At 52.7% G+C, this 25682-nt stretch overlaps 1 protein-coding gene across 5 annotated transcripts in view; it reads right to left on the bottom strand.

Moving 5' to 3' along the window:
• Positions 1-25682, bottom strand: part of NPHP4 (nephrocystin 4) — a 107945-nt gene that overhangs the window by 40114 nt on the left and 42149 nt on the right. For 4 of the 5 annotated variants that reach the window (XM_075550452.1, XM_075550433.1, XM_075550442.1 and 1 more), the window contains exons 10-12: positions 24814-24996; positions 18913-19054; positions 567-628 (exon numbers count right to left, since the gene is read on the bottom strand). In XM_075550452.1, coding sequence (XP_075406567.1) covers positions 567-628; positions 18913-19054; positions 24814-24996 — 387 coding nt within the window. The remainder of the gene's footprint in view (positions 1-566; positions 629-18912; positions 19055-24813; positions 24997-25682) is intronic. The other variant, XM_075550461.1, reaches the window with a different exon arrangement.

Raw genomic sequence — 25682 nt, forward strand, 5'->3', positions numbered from 1 at the left:
AAGCAGGGACCTGCCCCACCACACAGGCCAACAGGCCAGCAAGAAGGAGCCCCACGCCCCCAGAAATGTGCTGTCTACAGCCCACCCCTGCCCCCTACCCATCCACCAGACCTGGAGGCTTGGCCTGCAAACCCCAGCTGGTGACCTGGACCCTGGTCCTTGAGTGCCCTGGCCCATGGGACAGGAGGAGTGTAAACTACATCTCAGTCTCTGAAAATCACCCACCTGCCAGGAAGAACAGGTCATTTTGAAAATGTAGACCCACCCTCCGACGGGGCCTGGAGGACCATTAGCGGTCAGTGGGGAGCACACCCCTTCACATCCTGGCCCCGCAGTCAGGACTATGGAGATCCTGGGCAACACAGGGGCAGGTGGGCAGTCTCTGACACCTGTCAGCATGGCCAGGACCCCTTCCAGCCCGTGACAGTCAGCAGGAGACCAGCTGTTTGTAACGATGTAAAGCAACTGGTCTCAGACCCAGAATTTGTAAGTCCCTTGTTTTTCTGAACTCTGAAGAAAGGGTTTCTCCCCTGTGCACGTGGCGTGGCCTGGTGGCTGGGACTTACCCCTGGTCCCACGGGCGAGTCCTGAGTGGCAGCCAGCCTGGAGGTGGGCTGCGTAGGTGGACCTGCGGGGAAGCACAGGGGCAGGGTTCAGCGGGTCTGACAAAGGCCCTGCACCTTCCTGGTGACTGGTGCTCGGGCAGGAGACTGGGCTGCACAGCCACACCCTGGGCTGTGGCAGGAAGGCCCTTGGAGCCTGGGGACAACCCTCAAGCTGGCCCCTACTCAAAGTGACCCAGGAACCGTGGTGACTCAAAGGGCGGATTTCTGGAAGTGGATAGGCAGGCCTTTCCTCCTAGTCTGTCTGGAGGCGGCACTGAAACCAGCTCAGCCTCACAACAGCAGGCAAGCCTCCCTCTCCGGAGGGTGGTGGCCCTGCAGGAGGTGCCCTGGCCGGGAATAGAACCAGGGTCTCCCTCCTCACTCCTGGAGGGTGAGGCTTCTACCGCTGAACCTCAGCCGATGGCGATTCCCCTGAAACTCACTGCCATCTTATAGGGGGCCCATAAAAAAACTCTCACTGACGACTCATAGTCACCCTACAAAACAGGGTAGAACTGCCCCCATGAGTTTCCCAGACTACAACTGTTTATGGGAATAGAAAGGAGCAGTTGGTGGTTTTGAACTGCCAGCCTTGGGATCACATAACTACTGTGCCACCACGGCTCCTGGTTAAAAAAAAAAAAACAAACGAGTAAAACTCCCCATGGGTTTCTGTGACTGCAACTGTTCTTGGAAGCTGACAGACCCGTCTTTAACTGAGGAGTAGCTAGTAGTTTCAAACTGCCAGCCTTGCAGATCACAGCCTAATGCATAACCACTACACCACCAGGGATCCTGACAAGAAACAGAGTAAAATTCCCCTGTGTGGCTGGTGGGTTTGAGCCAATGACCTTGCAGTTAGCAGCACAACAAGTGACCCACTGGGCCATCCAGGCTCCTTGCCTTACCTCTCCTCGCCAGCCCTCTGGCCTTGCCCTGCCCAGCTCAGCACAGTGCCCAGTCATAGTGAAGACATGTCCCCTGTGAGTGAACACCAGCCTATCAAACCCCCAGGGAAGCCTGGACTCCAGAAAGCCAGGGCCCTCCCCCAGCTGCCCTCCCCCTGTGGGGAGCCCCCACAACACCTTTGGTCTCCCTCCTGGCACTGCCCGTGAGGTGGCGGGGCACAGTAAAGGGCTCTCTTCCCTCCCCCGAGGGAAGAACACCACATACACAGCACAAGGCCAGCGCAGGACCAGCACTGGGTACTGACCAGCAGGCCTAAGGTCATCAACCCCCCAACAACCTGCTGTGCAGCCCTGCACCCCAAAGAAACCCCACCACAACCATAACCTCTCCCACTGTCCCCAGGCCTCGTCTCAAAGGGTGGCAGGGCCACCGTCCAAGGGCACCCTGAGGAGGACAGTGGTGACACCAGGGAGCCAGTGTGCAGCGGGCACAGGGCACAGCCGGGATCCCATCTCAGTGGGATGTGACCTCAGTGCGAGTCCCAACCTCCCAAACCAGCTGGCCCAACAGTGCCAGCCCCCTTGGTGGCAATGCCTGCCCCCCCCCAGCCCCATGCCTCTGAGAGGCCCACAGTGCTGCATCAGCAGGTCCATGAGAGGCCCTGCCTCTCCTGCATTTCCTTCACTGCTCCGGGGCGGAGAGAAGGGGTTCTAGCAAGGCCTCTGCAGCCCAGGGTACGGGCACCCCAGGAAAATGACAGGAGCACAGACACCGTGTGTGGCCCCTGCCCCAGTCCCTCCTCTCCCTGTACACCGTCCACCTAAACCCCACCTCCCTCCTTCTAAAGCCCGCTGAAAGTCAACCCGAAATCCAGTGCACAGAGTCACGCTGTTCCTCCCAGACTGGGCCTGAGCACGCCACAGCCCCACTGTGACCGCGAGGGAAACGGCAGAAGATGGAGCCACTTTGCTCCGTGCCACTCTCTGCCCCGCCCACAGAGCAGCCCTCGGAAAAGGGACTGCGCACACAGAAACCCCACCCAGACTGCAGAACCAAGCGGCTCTGCGCCGTCTCATTTTACATCCCGTGTGGTGGCTCTGGGCGCATGACTTCTGGTCCTAGACCCACCCAGGGAGCAGCCTTCGTCCCGCTTGGGCAGATCCAGCCACAATGAGGGGGTGTCCGTCTCACTGGGCTCATGAAAGTGAATCCGTCTTTACACGTGTGTGCAAGGCCTCCCCAGTGTGCAGGAAGACGTGTGCACTGGGGTCCCACGGCGGTGCTGCCCGAGGGGGCAGAGCGTCCGCCTGGTGCGCCCATGCACCGTGCACGGGGCAGGGAATCAATTAGCAAGGACACGGCCGAGTGGTGTGTTTGACACAGCAGGTCAGAAAGTGGACAAAGCGAGTCGCCAAACCATCCCCCGCTGTGCCTTTGGAGGAAAGCCGAAGTGATGATGCGGTTCATCGGCCGGCGACAGTGCTGGACACGTGGAGGGATTTCAGCCACCAGTGAGCTCCGAGACAGAGCAGCACTGCCTGGGGCTACACGTTCTAGGCCACGGCCCTGACGGAAGCAGGCTGCCCTGCAGGGCTTCCTCCCTCGGAGCTGTTTGCAGGGTGAGCAGCTGAGCTACAAGCCCTCCCACACATAAGTAACACGCACACACACACAGGGATGCATGCCCCACCCTCCCATGTGTGCACACACTGAGTGAGTCATGCCACCGCATTACCAGGAGGGCTAATTAACGTGGTGCTTATTTTACGGCTCTGCAGGCATATGCCTTCATGTCACAGCCGGTCCAGACGCCCACTGGCAGAGCTGAGAGGACGTTCCCCCAGCAAGCAGCCCCTCGTGCCAAAGGGCTCGCTCCCTCTGCTCACAGGTGCCCGGACATGGTCCCCAAGGAGCCACCACAGCTGCCGGGGATGACCATTCTGGACAGGTTCGAGGGCCCTGGACACCCCTGGGGGTCGGTCTCCAAAAAGCTGAGTTACCGGCCCGGCTCGAGTGCACATAGGAGCTGGCAGCAGAGACAGTGGGATGGGACTAAGCTGGTGAGCCCCCCCCCCCGGCCCCCTGCAAGGCAGCTAGCGGGCATGGGGAAAGGCCCAGGCAGACTGTGGGAGACAGAGAACACTCACCTCCCAGCTGTTCTGCGTCTCCACCTGCATCTTCCCTGACACTCCATCACCCCCAAGCCGTCTGCACCGCAGACACACCTGAACCCCGCCATCCTCTCCATGCTGTGTGTGCGCGTCTAAAGACGGTGCAGGCCTGGGCGGCCGGGCTCCCGCGCTGCCCCTAGACCGAGCATCCGTGTCCTAAGCGTTCGCACAGAGACCATGTCTTTCTTGGAGGGAGGGGGGCTCCCTCACATCAGGGGGTCTCAGGCCGCCCTGCGGGTGAGTGAGAGGCTACACTGTAGACAAAAGAGCTTCACGCTGATCCCAGTGGGTGCGAGAAAGTCCCCCAGGACACCCCAGGGGGACCCGCCATGACCCGGCCCACATCTCTGCAGATGAGCAAGGGTCCTGCAGCCAACACCGAGGAGCAGGTGATCGGCACCCAGCCCAGATCCCACAGGTCCTCAAGCACCTGGTCCTCCGCAGGGGCCTCCCTCAGGGACCTGAGCCCCCCACTCACCCACACCACGACATGCCGACATCGACCTCCAGAGGGACACCAGCTGGGAGCGTCACTGTCCTGGCGGCACCTGCCAGGCAAGTTCAAAAGTACCAAGGGCACCAGGGCTCAGGGTGCTGACGCTGAGCATAGACGCCTTACCCGGGTTCCCTCAAGGGGCGGCGTGTGCCCTCCAGCTGGGTACCTTGTATGTGCCCGCAACAGCCCACACTCAGAAGGGAACCGGGAGCAGGCCACTGCCACGGCCTCATTCAGCCTAACTTATTTTCTCACCACACACCACGGCACCAGCCACGGAGAGATATCGTGGAAAATAAAAGTAGAGGCAATGGGGAGGGGCGCCCACGGCCCAGCCACCTTCCAGGGCCGAGCGTTGGAGCTCCTGCCCAGGCTTCCTGAGAAGACTTTGCTGACGGCTGCAGGTTCGGGGGCACTTGTGAGCTGGACGTGGGCTCTGACTAGTCACTAGAGGGAATCGCTCAGTCTGCCGCCCCGACTGCCCGGGGGAGCGAAAGGACCAGCTCTCCCACGGGAGACATCCGGAGGGAGGAGGAGCGAGCCTGGGTTGTGCGGGAGGGAGGCAGTTGCTTAGCAACTCGCTGCAGCTGAGGCTGTGGGCCGGGAAGGCCCAGCTCTGGGCAGAGCGGAGGCAGAGACAGTCTGGTGATGTCAGAGCCGTGAACCCTGGCTCTGAAGCCAAGAGTGTGAAGCCCACCACCCGGCTGAGGAGGAGCAGGCTTGTCCCCGTGCACCGAGGGGCACTGCAGACCCGAGGCAGCCACAGGCCACCCTGCTGGAGAGGCCAGTCTTCCTAATGATTTGGGAGGAGAAGGTCACTCTCCCCAGGACTCTGACAGCAGGAATGGGAGCAATGAGTCGTATTGAAGACTAGATCGAAGAAGAACTCCATGAGCAATGGGGGGCGGGGTCCATGAAGACCGGGTGCCCTTATGCTCTGGCGCACTCACTCACTACCATCCTTCGGCAAGATGCACCAAGCCCCTCTGCAAGCTGCACACAAGCATCTGTACAGAGTGGCCACAACGCTCGCTGCTCTGTAGCTTCTAGTTCACCCTCGCTGCCCCTGTCAGGTCAATTCCCACTCCCTGCCCTTGTCACCGAGCCGAACCGCTCCACGGCCGTACCATGCACAGAAGTGCATCTCCAGGCCTTTCTTCCTCAGCACTGCAGGGTGTGTCTGCATCAGTAACCTCTAGGCTGCTGCCCAGCACTGTCCAGTCGGGTCTGATCCACCTCCACTCGGCGCAGGAGAATGAATCACTGTCCACTCACACTACGAGGTTAGTACCAGAGGCAAGCCCACTGCCATGGAGGCAATTCTGACTCAAGGTGCTGCGGAGACGATGCATCTTTATGGGAGCAGACAGCCTCCACTTTGTCCCACAGAGCAGCTGGTAGGTTTGAACCCCCAGCCTTGAGGTTAGCAGCCCACACCCTAACCCACAGCACCAGCGGGTACAAACCAGGCCAGGCCCCCAGGCTCTGTTAAACCTCTGCTCGGGCTGCTGCATAGTTCACCCAGCCACACCGACGGTCCGCGAGGGAGCTGCCTACCGGAGCAGATTGGACAGAAAACGCCAGCAGGGCACAACAGGGTCGAGAACACCGCCACTGCATATTTTCAATGATCCCCGACTACACGGCAGTTTTAAAATCTATTAAGCAAACAAACCAAAGTTCTGACACCGCCAGAACATTAAAAGGCGGAATGTGGGTCAGGGAACTTCCATTGCACGAAAAGCAAGGGCTGGGCGCCCTCTAGTGGCCCCATGCGCACGGCGCTCGGTGGGTGATGAATGGGACCCTGGGCTCCTCATCACTTTATAGAAAAAAATAAAAGGGATTATTCATAACCGAAAGCCCAAAGACGGCACCTAAAGTGACAGCCGCATATCATTAAGATTTCCAGAGGACCCATATAAGTGGGTAAAATACTGAAGCATGAGAAGTTTCCATCATAAGTTAAACACTGGTGGATGTTTAAGTCTCTCATGGTGGGTCTTGAGAGGCAATGTCTTCAGGTACTTGAAACCTGGGCTGACAGCAATTACACTAACATGGCATGAATGCGGCAATAAATCCAAATTAAACGAGGCAAATGGAATCAGGTTCTGTGCGAGCGGGTCTGCTGGCCCCAAATGGGAGCAGAGACACATTTGGTTGACAGAGCACATTTGCACAGAGTTCAATTCCTGGGCCTCCAGCACCCAGTGGGGTCCCCGCTCTGGCAGGGGCAGACGGTAAATCTCGGGGCAGAGGGTTCTCGCTGTGTGTCCCCAGCAGCTCTGAGCTGGAGGACAGCAAAGCACTCTCAGTGTGCTGAGAAGATAACAGTGGGGCCTGAGAGCCGCCTCCCTTTCTTCACTGTGAACCTTGACAGCTCTCTCTGCCCGCCCCTCTCCAGGGACCCCAAGCTCCTCAGGTCTCACCCAGGTGCCCACCCCACCTCTAGGCAGTGGTCCTCGCCTTTGGACCCCTCGTGTGTTACAGTAGTACTGCTGTGCGTGCACACACTGTTCAAAACGCAGCGGTTGCAGGTCATCCCTGCAATACACCGTGCAGTACCAGCGGCAGAGTGTGCGCAAGAACGGGGACTTGGCCTCCAGAGACCTGGGCCTTGGTGCATGGTGTGATCAGCAGCTGCTGGTTCTGCCTACTCTGAAATTATCATCAGGGACTCACTCTCCCAACCTGGAACCCTAGGTGACGTGGGGGCAGCCCAATCCCTACTCCACGAGTGGGCAAGTGGCCTAGGCCCCACCCCGCCCCCAGGTCCCTCACGGTTGGGATAAGGGCTGTCTGGTAGGACTCCATCTCAGGCTTTTATTACAACGACTGGGCAAAAGAAGTGCTTTCTGACCCAAGGGTAGTCCTGGAGACCCCACGGCCACCACACAGAGATCTAAATGTCTGTGAGCACAGCCAGGAGAAGGTTCTGCTGAGGGCACATCATCATTGGAGCTGGGGTTTAAAAGATCAAACAGGACTTGTCCATGTGAAAGGGTAAGAAGATTTTCACACATAATATCTGTTAATGTGGGAAAGCTTTAAAACACTGCTATATTCAATATATTTATGATTATGGGGGAAATAGACCTATGTGCATATATTTATAGATTCAGTAGTAGAGGAGCAGGTGGACATTGGGCCTCCTCACGCACACTTCCTCAATACATTAGCACCTTGCTCAGCTTAACAGTCGTTCCATGATACTCACCTTCCCGACATGATCACTGAAGGCAGACGTGTGCATAAGCAAATGTGGTGAAGACAGTTGACGGTGCCCGGCTATCAAAAAGATATAGCATCTGGGGTCTTAGAGGCTTGAAGGCAAACAAGCGGCCATCTAGCTCGGAAGCAACAAAGACCACAGAGAAGAAGCACACACGCCTGTGTGATCACGAGGTGTTGAAGGGATCAAGTAGCAGACACCAAAGAACAAAAACCATCATTGTGTGATCACCTTCCCCACATAAATGCCGAAGACGAATGTGTGCATAAGTAAGCGTGGTGAAGAAGGCTGATGGTACCCGGCTATTGAGAGATATAGCGTCTGGGGACTTAAAGGCTTGAAAGTAAACAACCGCCCATCTAGCCCAGAAGCAACAAAGCCCACATGGAAGCAGCACACCAACATGTGTGATCATGAAGGGCTGAGGGGGCCAGGTTTCAAGCAACAAAGGCAGGGGGGAAAAAATCATATCATCATGAACGAGGGGAGTGCGTGATGGGGACCCAATGCCCATCTGTAGACAACTGGACATCCCTTGCAGAGGGGTAGTGGGAAGGAGATGAGTCACTCAGGGTTCAGTGTAGCAATAATGAAACTCACAACCTTCCTCTGGGTCTTGAACGCTTCCTCCCCTCCCAATTATCATGGTCCCAATTCTACCTTGCAGACCTGGTTAGACCAGAGGATGCAAGCGGTGCAGTAGGGATCTGGAAGCACAAGGAATCTAGGACGGATGAACCCCTGAGGACCAGTGGTGAGAGTAGCAACACTGAGAGGGAAGGGGATGTAGAAAGGGGGAACCGATCTCGGGGATCTACATGTAACCTCCTCTCTGGGGGATGGCAACAGGAAAGTGAGTGAGGGGAGACGCCGGGCAGTGTAAGATAGGATAGAGTAATAATTTATAAGTTATTAAGGGTTCATGAGGGAGGGGGGCGGGGATGGAGGGGGAGGGAAAAAAGGAAAATGAGCTGATTCCAGGAACCCAAGTGGAAGGCGAATTTTGAGAATGATGAGGGCAACAAATGTATAAGGGTGCTTTACTCAATTGATGTATGTATGGACTGTTGAGTTGTATGAGCCCCAATAAAATGATTTATAAAAAAAACATTGCTACATTCTAGTGAGAAAGGATATGAAAAATTTAAATGCACAATTACCTAAATAAATGCAATAGAGATTTATGAGAAGAAAATATCTTGAAATTGATTGTGCTGATGAACAAATCTTAGTATGATTGAACAAATTAAATTGTATGACAAAACTATTTGAAACTAAACACACACACACACACACACACACACAAAAACCAGAGCAAAGCCTATGAATTGTGACCAAAGAAGTCCTTAAAAGAAAACTGCACCTTAAAGATGTTATTATTAAACAGCACATCAGTGGAAACACAGGCGTGGGGAAGCAAATGTCCACACAGACATGCAGGTCTAACCGATGACATTCCTGTACATATAGGTACATGCACTGCAAGAATTTCCATGAATACTGTGCACCTACAGAATGCTACTATGCACGGTCTACCAGGAAAAAGAAAAAATGTCACAGGTGGTATGATCCATATGAATTGACACCATCGCATCCAAATGCATTCATGCTTCAAATGGCTTTTCCTGTCCATTGTCCACCTCGCACGTGCACACAAGGTCACTGAAAACCCCATGGCTGACGTCTGGCGCATCTTGATCTTCAAAGGGATTTCGTTTCACACTCTTTGAACACGTCGAAGGGTCTTTGGCAGCAGATCTGCCCAATTCAGTATGTCATTTGATTTCCTTATTACTGCTTCTGTGGGTGTGGCAGTTATTAATCTGTCACCTTGCAAAAGGGTAGAGTCTAGCCTGTCAATCAGGTCGCAGCTTGATGACCTCATTTGGATCCGCGAAGGAGATAAATAGCTCGCTGGAGGGCAGATACACACAGACGCTCTGCTTCGTCTTCTTGCTGATAAGCCAGATGTGCTACACTGATGGAGCCCGAGACCTGGGGCTGAAGGAGCCCCCTGGGGACCCATGCCAGCGCTGAGATGCTTCCACCACCACTGAACCCATAAGACCTTCCACCCACTGGCCTGTGATCTTTCTTCCTGGATTCACACGCCATTGCATGTGCTGTGAGTCGGAAGAAGAATTGAGAGACTGGTAATGGACATATGGATGTATGGGCTTGACCTGGACTGGTTTTCTTAACGTACAATTGCTCTGATACAGAGTTCTCTCCTACACACGTAAGTGTCTGTGAATGTTTCTCCAGTCCACCCGGACTCACACAGTGGGTGTCATGGTGGCTCCGAGCGAAAGGAACCCGTGAGGAGGAGTTCTGTGTCCTCGATGCCGAAATGCACCCAAAGGGAAGGCTGAATGGAGTCTCTGATCAGGATCAGGAAGCAGCCCCAGTCTCCTTCCCTCTCAGCAAGCAAGCCTAGCTGAGGCTGTTCATGAGTCCTCCTCATCGTGGTCCTGTGTTCTTCTCCATATAGGGCGGCTTCTCACAGATTGGATAACTATGGCGAAAGGATACGGCCCTGATGCACATCGTTCCAGATTGTAAACCATGAGCTACTCTTTTGCTCTGTTGAACAACTGCCTCTTGGTCTACGTACAGGTTCCACGGCATTCTTCTCAAAGTTAGCAGTTCCTTATGGCGACCCACACAGCTGATGCCCCCGCAGAGTCCACGGGACACAACCTCCTGGGAGACTGTGTGCAGCCGAGACGCATCTGGCAGCAGCAGTGGTAGCCGTCATGCCCCCGCTATCGTCCAGCCGGCTTGAATTTCTAGCAGCTCCCGTGATGTACTGCGGATGCCGTTTTTCAATTGCCTTTGGCAAAATTTTCCTTCCGTGTGATATTAATGGTATTGTTTGTCATCCAAACTCCTGAGCAGATAGGGGTGCTTCAGCACTGCCTCGGTTTGCTGACACCTTCTGATGACTATTCGGTCCATTCTCAGAGCTGCGGTTACACGAATGCCTTTGGGGCAGCTCAGGCGCCTTCATTCAAGCCCGTCATTCCTGAATCATCTGCTACCTCTTGGACGGGCCGACTCTCCGCCAGCTCTGGGGTGCAATGACACTGCGCATTCCTTCCACCGTCTTTTGATGCGTCCTGCATTTTTAATATTTTGCCCATGGAATCCTTCCGTAATGCACGTGTTGAATGTTCTCCTCGGTTCCTTCAGTTTGAGAACTGTTAACCGCACTTGCTTTGGGTTCGTTTGCTTGTTCTTTGTAACTCCGGTCGTTACACACTGCACCGTCATACTTGACTGCGTCTTCTTGAGCCGCCCTCTGCAAACTTGTGCTCAGCTATTTCACTTTATGACTTAACCAGACACAATGTTATCCTCGTACTTTGGAAAGCCGAATTAAAAGGCCATTTTTTCCTACGGAATCTATACCCCAAATGTTAACACAAGATGAGGTGGAAAACTAAATAGATCAGTAATCATAAGAAGAAACAGAACAGTTTTGAGGGCGGCGGATCACTTCAGAAGGACATCAGTCAGGCTTCTAATGCATTTACAAGTAAGTTCTATCAGATGTTCCACAGATCATGCTTTTTCTTTAAACTATTTTATAACACAGGAAAAAAAATGGAAAACCTCCTAGTTCATTTTACAAAACCAGCGTCCCTCAGATACCAAAAGCTGATAGACATGTAACAGACCAGTGGTCTGCAAACGACGGCCCACAGGCCCTTTCCAAAGATAAGGTGTAACTGGCACCCAGCCAGGCTCATTCACTTACGTGTCATCTATGGCACACAGGCTACAACAGCCACCCAGAGGCCACCTGCCTTACCAGTCACGGATGGACCTCACAGACAAGGCGTGCTGTCCCCCGACATACATGAAACTCAATTACAGACCAGCAAAGAAGCAGCCTGAACACAAGTTCCTCAAGTCAAGACAAGCATAATCAGGACACTCCCCACAAAGGATTCTCTCATTCTCTACCCTGCGCATCACTGTTTTGCTAGCTAATATATTGGCAGTTTGTTTTTGGCCTCCCTCTTTTTAAAAAATCTCAGCTCCATGAGAACAGAAGGTTAACAGTGCTGGGCACACACCCTAAAGCCCACAGTGATGCTAGATAGAGTTTCTATGGCTGTAAATCTCTAGGGGAGCCCGGCACAGCACACTCTTACGAAGCACAGTAAAACCTGCACCAGCCAGCACTGGGTAGGGGGGAACCTGTCAGAGAAGGAAGACCTGCAGTCCTGCCTCGCTCTGGCTCTCCCGTGAGCCCACTCACTGCCAGGTGGCTAAGGCCAGGAGGGAGGGGAGGAGGGAGGTTTGAACAAACTGGAGTCAACACTATCTTACATTCCTCCAGACTGGTAACAAAGGCCCCTAATATGAAAGGGTGGGTGCCCGGCCAGCACTGAACTTTCGGGGGTCAGAGAACCTCCCCTCCTGGCCAGGGACAGCTGCCTGCACCCAACAGGGGCTGGCGGCCCCAAAGAAGCTCCACTGAGATGCACTCTATCTACTCTGGTCCTAGTGGCCGACCAGCTTCCAAGACCCTTGTGTATTCACGGAAAGACTCGGAGTGAAAGGTCATATGATCACTTCTCACAGATGCTCCCAGAGGGAATGCCCTGAGGGTTTCCTAGGCTGTGAGTGTGACAGGAGCACACCATGACAGGGGCGACAGGGGCGCCAAGCCTTTCTCCCCAGGAGCTGCCGGGTGGGTTCAAATCCCACCCTTCCCGTTAGCGGCCTTATGCCACCTGGGCTCCTTGTTAGTAGCCCATCTGAGGGCAGTTGTGAAGTGTTTGCTCCTGAGCACCTTCATAGTCTTCACCCCATTCACGCCTCTCTACAGCTGACTGATAGAGAGCTCTCCAGTGGTGGCCCAGTGGGTTATGAGTTGGGCTGCCAACCGCAAGGTCAGCAGTTCGAAACCACTAGCCTCTCCAAGGGAGAAAGGTGAGGCTTTCTATTCCTGGAAAGAGTTATTGTCTCAGAAACTCACAGGGGCAGTTCTCGCCTGTCCTGCGGGGTCACTGTGAGCCAGCACCGACTCGAGGGCAGGGAGAGTTCTGAGAAGGCCCAGTGAGACCCTTGGCCAGTCCTTCTTTGTGGTGGATCGGTTCAGAGGAGCTCTTTTTATAATTCCTCTCTAACCTCCTAGCTCTCGTTCCTGCCGGGAATCTCCCAGGATCGTATGCATTACTCCTTCCTGCGAACCAAGCCTCCCCGCGACAGAACCACGACATCCCTCAATCTGTTCTTCCCAGTTTCTGCTTTCGGCCAGCTTGCTGAGGAAGTCCTTCCGAACCCCGAGGCCATGTGGCTACTTATTTTTCTATGCGTTTTTCTCCCTAACGTTTTTAGAGTTGGGTTTTGGATATTTAACTCTTTAACACATCCCACTTGGCAGACTCAGGGCAGAGAGACTCAGTGGCTGGGTAAGATCATCCCATTACGAAGTCTGCATTCACTGACTGTATAGGGGCCAGATTCACAGAACTTAGATGCTACTCATACTGGACACGTTTTCTTTCACCCCAAACTGGCTGTGACTGCTCAATGCCATGTCGTGACGATGTATCCACAATGCTACGTGTGGATAAATCTCGCTCATCCTAAACTGAGACAGCTGTCCGGGCAGTCCTGGCGGCACCGTGGTGAAGTGCCTGGCTGCTGACCAGAAGGCTGGCGGTGTGAATCCACCCAGCAGCGGTTCCACCTAAGAAAGGCCTGGCCAGGTGCTCTCATGGCGACTACAGCCTGGCAACCACTCTGCCCACGTAGGGTGGCCGAGTGAAAAACGAATCCACAGATGCATCTGCTGACATATCCATACCCCCTGCCCGACTGAGGAATAAAGCTGTTTCCAGGAGCGAGGCCATCTCTGTGACTTGGCACAAACTTGCTCTTCCAAGAGGCCGCAAGCGTCACACCCCTGCTGTAAGACGTGACGAGCGCCTGCACTGCCATCTTCACTAACCACGGGCTCTGACAGACACATGCTTCCAACATGAGGGGAAGGGGCGGGTTCTCATTGCACACTGCATGTCTCTCATCACGAGCACAGCGGAGCACGTGTTCACCTGCTGCTCGGGGACTCTGGTTCCTCCTGTAAATGACCTCTTCGTACCCCTCGCCCATTTCGTCGTCTTTGTTGATCTACTATTGATTGGGAGGCTCTCTTGCGATCATCTGACTTCTTTCTAACCTTCTCATTGTCCACTGTCGAAGGGTTCACGCTCAGGTCTTTAACCCTCTGGGAGGCTTTATCCCTGTGTGAACTTGGGGCATGTGTGTCTGCTGCTGTTGCTTCTCTCTGCATGGACGGCCAGTCCTCCCAGCATGCATCCTAACTCTCTGTGGCAGGTGCAACAGTGGGCCTGCCCATGTGTCCTCGTGGACGCCCCTGGAACTGCGCAGGTGCTATGTTACTCTGCAGAGGGAGCCAAGGGTGCGAAGGGTGGGCCTGAGGCCGGAGGTAACCCTGGACTACCCTGGAAGGCCCAGGGCAGAAGGCAGAGGGGTCAGCGCCGGGGAGCAGTATGCAGATGCTACTTTGCGGGTCTCGGAGACGGCAGGAGGGCAAGTAATGCAGGCAGCCTCTGAGAGCTGGAAAAGGCAAGGAAACAATTTTCCCTAGAACAGCGATCCCCTTTGGGGGTCAAACGACCCTTTCACAGGGGTCGCCTAAGACCATGGGAAAATACGTATTTCCGATGGTCTTCAGAACCAAGACACCACTCCTCTATCCGTCTCCAGGCGGGTTCGCCCACATGCAGATACTCTCACATAGGAGTACCTCGCGTGAAGACTGTTACCCACACGACAGCATGCTTCAAGACAAAATTTCATTTATTTCTAAGCATAAAAAAATATTTCACAATATATAATTCCATATGGTTTGGTGATTAATCACTATAATTTAATGATGTTCAATTTGTAACAATGCAAATACATCCTGCATATCAAATATTTACATTACAATTCATAACAGTAGCAAAATGATAGTTATGAAGTAGCAACAAAAATAATTTTATGGTTGAGGGGTCACCACAATGTGAGGAACTGAGTTAAAGGGTCGGGGTATGAGGAAGTTGAGAACCGCTGCCCTAGAGAATCCTCAATGGGCACCTGATGCTGGTTCCGAGACCTGTTCAAGACTTCTGGCCTCCAGAACCGTCTGACGGCAGATCTGTGCTTTTTTATGCCAGTGGGTGTGTGGGACTGTGCTACACCAGCAACAGGAGATGGACACTCTTCTCATGTGTGGGCTGTCCTCTATAACAAATGTCCTGTTTCAGTTTGTCCCGTTACGATTTCTCTCTCTGGCTCAATGCCCTGAGTCGGCGCTCAGCTGCGAACTGAAAGGCTGGGGGACAGGGGAAGGGGGGGCACCTGTTGGAGTCTGCTTCCACAAGATTCCAGCCTGGCAGGCCCGCAGGGGTCCTGCCAGTGGAACACTGAATAAGGAGGACTGGAGAAAAATGGATGCTTTTGAATACTGGTGTTGGTGAAGGATGCTGACTGCCAGAAGAATATCAGCCCTTCTTGGGAGAGGGAAGTACAGCCAGAATGCTCCTTAGGGTCTCACAGCCAGAATGCTCCCTAGGGTCTCGCTTCCATAGGACGTGTCAGGGGCCAGCAGTCCCTGTAGAGACGCCATGCTCCGTAAAGTAGAGAGGAGGGAGAAAGAGAGGACCTTCCACTGGCTGGATGGAGCCCCAGGCTGTATGCACGCACGGGCTCAGGCACAGGGACAATCGTGAGCATGGCGCAGGACCAGGCAGTGTCTCCTTCTGTGGTGCAGGGCCGCTATGGGTCGGAACCAGCTTGCTGGCACCTCACTCCACCAAGGGCAGGGGAGCACTGAGCTGGAGTCAATTCAACAGTGGGGATGTGGGGATTGGTTTGCTTATTCTCCCGTTGGCACCACTGCCACCGTGCTCTAGTGACCGTGACTTTCTGGAGAGTCTGAGAATCAAGAACAACGCACCCTGCCTCTGCTCCCGTTCTTCTTGATGATAAAGCCCTTTCATCAGCGTGTGCCCCGAGGGAAGACAAGGGCCGCCCCAAGGGGCGCGTTCCAGACACGGCGCAGCACACATGAGCGGCGGCTGCACAGCCATCAAGAAGCAGCGTGTGCTCAGTGAGCCACCTGAGCCCCAAGCGGCAGCGTGAAGTTTCCAGACCGCTGGACTGCCGATCCTGGCGGTGAGTGAGCTCAACAGCCTGTGCGTCTATTAAGAGTGATTGCAGGCTTTCATTACTTGCGAAAAATCGATTGACAGTGACCAGATTTAACCTCCCATTTGAAACAAATTTTATAAACAGACAAAATAGACAGTTTTCAAGATACGGGACTTCAGGCAACAAAGGACGGTGATCCTGAGAGACAGGAAATGACAGCGACAGCTCTCTGATCCCAGCTGACAAAGGCCCTGAGCAAGCTGGCAGGCCCAGAGCCGACAGGGCCCTGTGTCCTCCTGCAGAACTCGCTGAGCGCGGGAGGAAGACACCGGACAGCGCTGGTGGGCTCCCTAATTTGAGAAGACGGAGCGAAGAGCCCAGCAAGGCCAGAAAGCTGGAGCTTCCTGGACAGAGTCCCAGAAAGAAGGACACTGGCAGGGCTCCCTTCCAGAATTCAGCAGCGCACCAAGAGAAAACTACTGAAGGTCAGGGGGAAAGACACCTGAACGGGCTAGAGGGAGCAATTCCTAGTGGCCACACAAGGCCAGAGACAGTGCCCTGTGCCCACAAGGCAGACAGTAAACGTCCTAATTCACCGAACATGGAGTATCGTACTAAAAAGGGTCCCATCACCTCAGCAAGGACTAATTAACACGGTGCTGGTCCCACCGACAAGCCTTAAAAGCAAAAAAAGCAAGACCAGACCGAAGCATCAACCCGTCTGAGAGCCAAAAATACCAACACCCAACAGCATCCAGTTCACGTCTGGCATCCGCTTGAGGAAAATACAAGCCAGACAGCAGGAAAAATCAATGAAGTGAAACTGATCCAGAACTGACAAAGATGTGAGCGTTAGTAGATAAAGCTAAAACCAAAATCCCTGCCTTCAAGTCAATTCCAACTCACAGTGACGCTACAGGATGGCGTCGAGGTCTCCGCCCCTGTGAGTTTCCGAATCTGTCATTTTTCACAGGGGAAGAAAGCCCAGTCTTGTGGTTTTGAACTGCTGACCTGGGGGGTTAGCAGCCCAACATGTAACCAATGAAATAGTTATAACTGCACTTCATCCATAAGCTAGCAGAGAGATGGATTATGTTAAGGAAACACAGAAGCTTTATTTAAATAGCCAAACAAAATTTTAGACATGATAACTACAGTATGTGAGATATAAAAAAATACACTGATGGGATTCAAGGCCTATTAGACATTGTAGGAAAGAGGGATTGGTGACCTTGAAGCCACAACAACAGGAAAGACGGCAGGGGGCGAGACACTAAAATTAAATGGCAATAGAGCCTCCATGGCTGCAGGACAACGCTGGCAGCCTCATGCGCATGCAGAGGGGAGAGAGCCAATCAGAAGAAACCATTTGAAGAACTATTAAAAGCAAACCTTAATTTTCCCAATGCAATGAAAACTATAAGCCCAGGGACTCAAGAAGCTCAATGAACCCCAAGCATGAACCCAGTTAAAAGAGGATTCTGGGGGCATGTAGACAGCAGCCCACGAACTCTGAAATCTTCAAAAGTCCTCCTGAGAACAGTCAGAGCAACTGGGAAAGCAACTGATGCAGGCCCCAAAACGCCGAACCATCAGGCCCGCCCATCCTAGTTGAGAACTAACTTCAATCACAGTCCTCCAGACAGAATGAGTTCTTCGCTGGGACGGCTGGTCCTGGCTCATCCACACGTCTCTGTGAAGCAGACAAAGAATGTCTCCAAAACCCCTCTGCTTTGATTTTTAAACATGACTGTGAGTTCATGTCAAAGAAGCAGAGAAACTAGGTTTAAAGTGGGGGGGCAGGTGAGCAATAAATCTGACTGTGCTTCGTGTTTTAAATGATGCGTTCTATGCCTCCGAAGCTTCCAGCTATATCAAAGACCCTTGGGAATTTGTTCTAAACCGACTCTGACGGAACACATGCCTGCCACCCACCCAAGAGGGATTCCGGCAGATATTCGGCAGTATGTCAAGTACAAGGGGTGCTGTGCACTTCAATGCCACTTACAGAAGACGTGACTACAATATACACACTGGTGCTAAACAACAATTCCCAATAATCCAGGAAGCATGATATTCAAAAATGGAAAGGACTAAGCATGGATGCAGTCGACAGCACTGCCCGTTTGAACGGAAGGAAAGCCCCTCGTGATGTGGTTGCTTGGAAGCAATCAACTGTGAAGTCTCGGTACCTGAGTCGTCTTGGCTGTGCCAGGCAACTCGGAAGATGGAGGCAGGCCAGCGCTTCAGGTTCTAGGCCAAAGAAACAAGCACTCTGCTCCCTCCCACTGCAAAATTAGCCTTGACAAAACCAGTTTCCAAAAAGGAATTTCAACTCAGGGGGGAAAAAAAAGCATTACCAAATGACTGAGTCTCAAGCACCTTTGTGTATAATGCCCAGGAACCCCAACAGGAAAAACTGGCAAAAATAAAACAACGAAAAATGACAGAAAGAAACGCCCTCCCCCTGGGCACCTGCCTATTTCCCACGAAAGGCAGGCTATCAGGGCAGATGGCTCCTAAGCTCCTTGCGACAGGCTTGCACACGGGCTCATTCCAAGCCTTTCTCCCTAGACTCGGGAGACGAAAGACATGCACGCCACCCATGATCTAGGGTTCCTGGGACATCACTGGGGTTGGCACAACCCCCAGAAGCCCAGAGGCGACGGTTCAATACTCCCTCAGGGGGAGCTTCTCAAACACCAGCTTCGAAGCTCCATTTTCCCTCTCCGGGCAGATGCATTCTCAACAAGAACCCCAGTTCTGGCAGCCCTTAGGAAGGAACTGGTGGTGCAGTGGTTCGTGCCCGGCTGCTGACTGAAAGGCGGCGGTTCAAACCCACCAGGGACTCTGCAAGACACAGCCATGGCGGGCTGTCCCCATGCAGATGGACAGCCTTGGCATCTGTACAGGACCAATCTGCTCGCCCTGGAGGCTCGCTGTGAGTCCAGAGTCAACGTGGCGACGACAGGTTGGGCTTCGGGGTGTCGAGTAAGAGGTACTGAACACAAGGCATTGCCACAGCCAGCAACCCAACACCCAGCAGCCTGAAACAGTTCCGGCACCACCCACGTGCCGGTGGGCTAGGGCTGGCGCTCTGCCAACAGCCCTGCTGCCTGAGGCCAACTCTTCCCCTCACTACTGAGCACAAAGCCAGGTATGTGATCCCAGTGACGGCAATCTGGGACCATGCCCAGATCCCATTCCCAGCCCCGCCATCAGACCAGTGTGAAGCTCACCGGGGTGGACCACAGAGCTCCCCCGGGAACAGATGGCAGTCACGCTGTCCGCTTGAGAAGTGAACGCTCGGCAAACACTTACTTGAAGGGGCCGTGGGCGGCTTCTTGGCGGAGGGCCGCCGCTCTGCCTTGGCGCTGCGGGCAGGCTCTGGAGGCGTGTCCACGTGCTCCTCCGGGCGGAGCGAGTACTGGAAGTGCACGGTCCCCGACTCCACCTGCTTCACCTTCGACAGAGCACAGGGAGAACAGTGAGCCCGGCGAGGGAGCGGGCACTCTCCCACCAACACTCTTTGTGGGCACCATGCACCCAGGAGCAATCGTCCCGCCAACAGACAGAGTCTAGGAAAATCCAAGAGCTTCTGAAGGCACACGTTCATAGATTACAATCAAGTCACTTGCTCAGCAGAAAGGAGTCTGCGCAGAATTAAGATCCCGAAGAGGCATGATACCGTGGACCGACCCTTCCACGGGAGGAAAGCATAGTGGCTCCCGTCTGAATGTTGGTTTCCTATCAGTGTGTCAACACATGTACTGAGGAATCTGGGAGAAGCACAGCCAGGATGCGCCCTCGGAGCAAGGATGGCACGACTTGGTCTCATGCAGTTGGACATGGTATCAGGAAAATCCAGTGCCTGGCAGTGGACATCGTGGCTGGTAAAGTAGAAGGGCAGCGGAAAAGAAGGACTTTGAAGAGATGGACTGAGACGGCGGCCGCACCGATGGGCTCAGAGACCACAAAGATTGGGAGGACAGCGCTGGACCGGGCAGTGTTTCCTTCTGCTGTGCAGGGGCAGCGATGCATCAGCTCCAAGTCACCGAACAACGACATTTAGAAACCGCATGATCTGACCATGTTAGGTCCCCCGTGCCGCTTTAACCTGTTGTTTAACACAGAGATGTATCTGTCCCGGAGGCTCGAGGTCTGACATCAAGGAGCCTTGGGTGACCCCCTTTATGATCAAACCCTCTCCTAACCCTAACCCTTGGCAAAAGCAATTCCTTCTCCATCGCTCTGGCTTTATCTTTTGGAGAATGTCACACAAGAGGCTTTAGAGGCTAGTTTCTTTCACTCGACACCGAGCCGATGAGATCTGTCCAAGTCACGGCACCACAAGAACGTGCTCTTTCACATAGTTGGTAGCATTCTATTACACGATGTATCACGGATTGTTCATCCATACACCATCTGAAAACATCTGCGTTGTTTTCCGTTTCAGTGAGAATACACACACACACACACACACACACACACACACACCCTGTCCCACAATGTCCTCTAGGGTCACTAGGAGTCAGCAGTGACTGGTTGACAGTGAGTGAACTTTCGAGGTTGGAACATAAATTTGAATAACAATGGTACTGATTGAACTTCCTTGTGTACAGAGCCCTGGGGTATAGTGGTTACACAGTGGGCTGTGATCTCCATGGTTGGTAGTTCAAAACCACCAGCCAGCCCACGGAAGACAGACAGTTTTCTACTCTGTGTGACAGCTATTACCCTATCACACACAACGTGAGCTTCAAAACAGATGCTGAAATGTTCTTCTGGATGGTGAATATGACACCATTCCACTTGCATTTGTCATCTTCAGAATAGGAAACACAATAATTGTCTGATTCAAAATGGCCAGTAGCAGTTCATTTCAGCTCAGGAATGTCCAGGATAGTGATCTTGATGCATTTCATTTCATTTTAACGACTTCTAACTTTACTAGTTCTGTATTTCACACATTTCACAATTTGATTATTGAATGTTTTCAGCTGTTTCTTCTCATTGTAAGCCACTGAAAACTGTTTGCCCCATCCACGTTATTCAAATTGCGCTACTGTAAGGAGGCAGCTCTTCCCAGCTATGTTGTGAATGTTCTCCAACCAGAGGAGCTCATCTCCTGGGACTGCACCGGATAGTGCTCTCTCTGCTGCTATTCATACGGTGTCCAGCGGCTAATCCCACACAAGTGGACAGCCAATTGCTTCGCTGTATTCTTTATAAACCTGAAACATCATCTTATGATTCCTCTGATTCTTTTTCAAAACTTTTTTGGGGTCTTCCAGTTCCTTTGCCTTTCCGCATGAACTTCAGAATTAACTTGTCTCTATCTCTAAAGCATCAAGTGTAGACTTGTCTATCATTTATATATACGTAAATCTGGTTGGATTTAGATGGGAATTGCACTAAACTATTACATGGAACAATTTAAACGGACTTGACATTTTTGACTGTCTTGAGTCTTCCACTTCAGAAGATTAATTGAGGTCATCGTTGTGGCACTGGGCAAGCACTGCACTGTTAACCACAGGCTGTGGGCTCTCCAGAAGCGAAAGATGAAGCTGTCTGGCTCCCACGTAAGCGCACAGCCTCAGAAAGCCCATGGAGGAATTCTGTGAGTGGGAATCAACTCCACGGTCGTGGCTTTGGTTTGCTTTTTGGTGGTGCTGGCTGTTCCTTTTTTTTGGTTGATTTCACCTAAAATTAACCAGAATTAGGATGATGATTTCCAGAATAACTGTTTTATTATTGTCAGCACACAAGTCTTAGATACATTTTGTTAGGTTTCATCCAGTGGGGCAGGGAGTGCTTTGTAAATAATAATGCTTTAAAATTCTTGCTTTTCAACGGTTCATGCCTAGGACATAGAAATACAATTGTCCTACAGCGACCACATACCCTGTGACCTCTCTAAACTTACTTAGTCATTAAGAGAGAGGGGGAGGGGGGGGGTTAAGAATGGCAACGGCTTCAGGATTCCTGATGGCAGTCTTATAATAAGGGCTTAAACTAGACCATGTGGGAATGCAGCAAAACACGGCTGGTAATGAGAGAGCGCCTGCGGAGTAAGAAAAGCTGCACCATCAGCTTCCCCTTCCTCGGGTGCCCAAAGCACCCCCACGCCATAAATAACGACGCTGGAGACAGCACACAGGCACAATACTGGACGAGCAGGTTGAGTCCCTTTGCCTCAGACGAATGAGACAATGGAGTAGGACGTCTGTGTTGCAGAAACCAACCGGGAGGCATCCGAGGGCTGCAGAGGAGAGCGTAGCAGAAAAACACAGCGGGGGTGCCACCACACAGCTCAGCGGGCACAGGTGCCCTCGCGTCACACACTGGCAGCCAGGTCACTAGGGAAGAGCCCGGGCCATCAGCAGGTGGAGAAGCAGCAGTCCAGACACAAGGACACACTGCAGCTAGCCCTGCCCTGCTTCCTCTCTCCTGTCCTCCCATGCCGTGTTTGTCTCGTCCACTCTTAGGCCAGGGAGGATCGTGTCAGGCTTACAAGAACACCAAAAATCCCAACTCACTGCCATTGAAGCAAGGCTGACTCACAGCGAACACCTGTGGCTTTCCAAGACTGGAAAAAGTCAAGAAAAGGTTTTCAGGCAAAAAGAAAGGTTCTTTGATGGTTACCTGGGGAAGCTAAATCACTCACTACGAAGTAGACAGATGTTCACCATGTTCACCTGGTTGGAGGGGAAAGCAATGGAGGTGGGAAAAGAAGTGATGCAGGTCAAGGGAGACAACAGGGAAAGTTGAAGGCAATACAAAAAACAGCTGCTACATCCGTGGTCCCACGGTAACAGTATAGACAAGTGGATGCCCAGACAGACATGCAAACGGAATAGGAATGGGAGGGATAATGGGACTGTCCATGAAAAGAGGGAGAGTTCTATATGTGTTTACCTGTGCTGCAAACAGATCCTTGACTAGCGCAGAGCAAACGAGAGGCAAAGTTATGCAGAGCCTCGCTCCTTGAGGGAATGAGCCGTGGGGCCCGGTGGCTCAGAACCACCGTCTCCGAGGACACGAACGAGTCAATGGGCATACAGAGCCCACAAAGACAAAGTTCTACATCTACTTTGGTGTGTAGTGACTAGGGTCTTAAAAGCTTACCTGCAACTACTGGTCTTTTACCCGTCTGGAGCAAAGAGAATGGAGAAAACTGAAGACTCGTGGGAACAATTGGTCCAACGGCCCTGATGGACTGCACGCATCTCGGCCTCCATGACCATGAGAGCAGGAGCGGAAGGTGCTCGGCTATCACGGACAACTGCTCCAAAAGGGATCATAATGGGAGATCCTAGATCAGTGGTTCTCAATCTTCCTAATGCCGCAACCCTTTCAGACAGTTCCTCGTGCTGGGGTGACCCCAATCGTAAAATTATTTTTGTTGCTACTTCATAACTGTAATTTTGCTACTGTTATAAATGGGGTAACCCCTGTGAAAGGGGCATTAGACCCCCGAAGGGGTCGCGACCCACAGGTTGAGAACCGCTGTCCTACATAAAGCAGGGGAAGGAAGTGGAACAAAACCCAAAATCCTACAAAAGACCAAGAGATGGTGGGCTTGCAGAGACCATAGCCCTTCGTCAGTCGTCAGGCCTGGAACACCAGGCCCCAATCTCCAGGCAACTAAACACTGCCTACAAGGGGAACAATAACCTTAGGTCGGTGTGCAGCCCTTAGAATAATCCATCATCTGAAACCAGGCGGGCAGTATTTAAAGAAGGACAAAGTGCAGAAGGCAGGTAGGGTTAGGAAAGGAGGGATGGGAACAGGAAACACAGGAAGAAGATTACAGGATTACAATCAATGGCATGAAACAACATACGTATGAATCATTGAAGGGGAACCTTCACCTGATCCACAGTAAGAAATTAAAAACAAAACTGCACGTTTGGCTTAACTGGCACAGAATGTCTGCCTTGAGAAGTCATTGGCCATGTTCCTTTAAAATCGATTTTTCATGTGGACTATGTATAGATAGATATGGGTTCCTTTTGAATCGGGCTACTTTCATTTCACATCATGTGTCCCAGATGCACCCAAGCCGTAGCGTGATTTGAACTTTATTCCTCTTCTGGCTTCTGGCTGAGTAATACTCCGCTGACCCTACGGGCCACACTGGTCATCTAGTCACCTGTCGATGGGCACTAGAATGGTTTGTACCTTTTTGCTAGTGAATGATGTGCTTGCATTTCCACATTGGGGTTTAGAGAAAGTTTCATTTCAAAATCATTTATAAAACAGGTCCATGTGAAGTGCTGTTCTCGTTAAAATACCGTATGGGATCATATTGACAACAGCAACTGGAAATGGGAACCGCCCAAAGCCGGGAGACATGTCAATGTGGATGGAGCGATTCCGAACAGGAGGGTGGGAACGGCTGCACCACACAAGGAAGGTCGTCCACGCAGGGCCTTGAACCAGTCCCAATGGTGCAGCCGTGGCACAGAAACAACAACAGTGGACACGTGTCCTAGCAACCAAGTCACTTGGGCAGGTACATTCTGACCCAAGTAGGGCCAGGCCGGGGTGTCCCCCTCAGCGACAGTGGCTAGCACGCTCTAAGGGGAACGAACGGTCAGCGGATTCCAGCCAGGTCCACGCCCTGAATCAATGTCCCTCAATTGGACATGTATAAAATGTTGAACTGATTTTTATTTGCCATATTCAATCTCAACTCAAAAAGTGAAATAAACTTTTAAAAACAGACATCTCAAATAAAAGGTAGGGAAAAAACTACCACCACCACTACCACCGGAGGTGCCCTGCTCTGGCTCAGTCCTTGTACACCACCCAAGACAGTCTAATGGTAGCCACGATGGACAAAGTCCCAAAGCCTGGAAGCGAGACCACTCGGCTCCACCACAGTCCTTGTTCCACTAGAAGCGTCACTGGCGGAGTGTCACAAGGAGCCCGGTCTCCAATCGGCCAAACACCGCAGGCATCTTCTGTAAAAGTGCCCGCGGCAGTGGTTCGGCAGCAGTGCTCGAACCTGGGAGTGACCACTGGAGGCTTCCGGGAGGCTACAAGACCAGAGGTCAATGTACATGCCAGTGTGCCAAGGGCATAGCCATGACACGAAAAACTCCTGCTCCGGAAACATCTGGAAATTTGAAAATGTTGATATTGGCTGAAGGAAGAACTTTCAAGAATCTCCCTGGAGAAGAGAAGCCTGATAAAGAAGAAGCAGTAGCTTACCTCTTCAGAGCTCATGCTGGTTGAGGGCACCTTGTAGACCAGACAGTTGACGGGGCCGGGCTGGGTCCCACCCTGCAGAGGTAAGGTCACCCGCCCAGAGCTGGCGTCTGGCTCAGGGCTCCAGACAGCCCAGCGAACCATGTGCATGCATGCCAAACTGGACAGTGAAGTGGCAGGTGCTGCCTGCAAGGTAAACAGAGCACACCTGGGCTTCAGTCATCACAGAGGCACCTGGCCACAGGGCTACACCTGACTTTGGGGCTCAAAATTTACCTCACACTCAGGATGAGATGTAAATTGTCTGTGCGAGACTACTGACCCAAAGGCTGGGCTTTAAATCCATCCTACAGTGCTGTGGCAAAAAGGCCTGGCTACCCCCAGTAAGATTCCAGCCAAGAAAGCCCTACGCAGCCCGGTTCTACTCTGTAAACACATGGGGACACCGTGAGTCAGAACCGACAGGAGGGCAACGTCTGGGTTTGATTTTTCAACATCATGGGTACCGTTCACTTGGCCGGACAAGGGGGCAAAAGGCAGAGCACCCGTGGCAGAGACCCCACCCGTACTCGTCTTCCTCGGTGGCTCAGGCTGCAAGGGCTTCCCTCCTAAAGATAGTCCGGGGTGCTGGGAGACCACACCTTTGCATGACTCCCCTGCTCCTACCGGGACCCTCCTGCTGGCTTGTAACACCCTGCACTTGAACCTGCTAGGAAGGTACCAGGAGCAGCACCGTGTGTTCAGAAGAGAAACTCTGCCAGAGAACACCACCACCATCCCAGCAGTTTTATTGACACATCATTTACATATCATAGAACTCAAGAGGGCAAATCATTCCATCGTATCAAGGAGAATCAGTCATCATCATATCA

The sequence above is a fragment of the Tenrec ecaudatus genome, chromosome 1, assembly GCF_050624435.1.
Source record: "Tenrec ecaudatus isolate mTenEca1 chromosome 1, mTenEca1.hap1, whole genome shotgun sequence".
Taxonomy (NCBI): domain Eukaryota; kingdom Metazoa; phylum Chordata; class Mammalia; order Afrosoricida; family Tenrecidae; genus Tenrec; species Tenrec ecaudatus.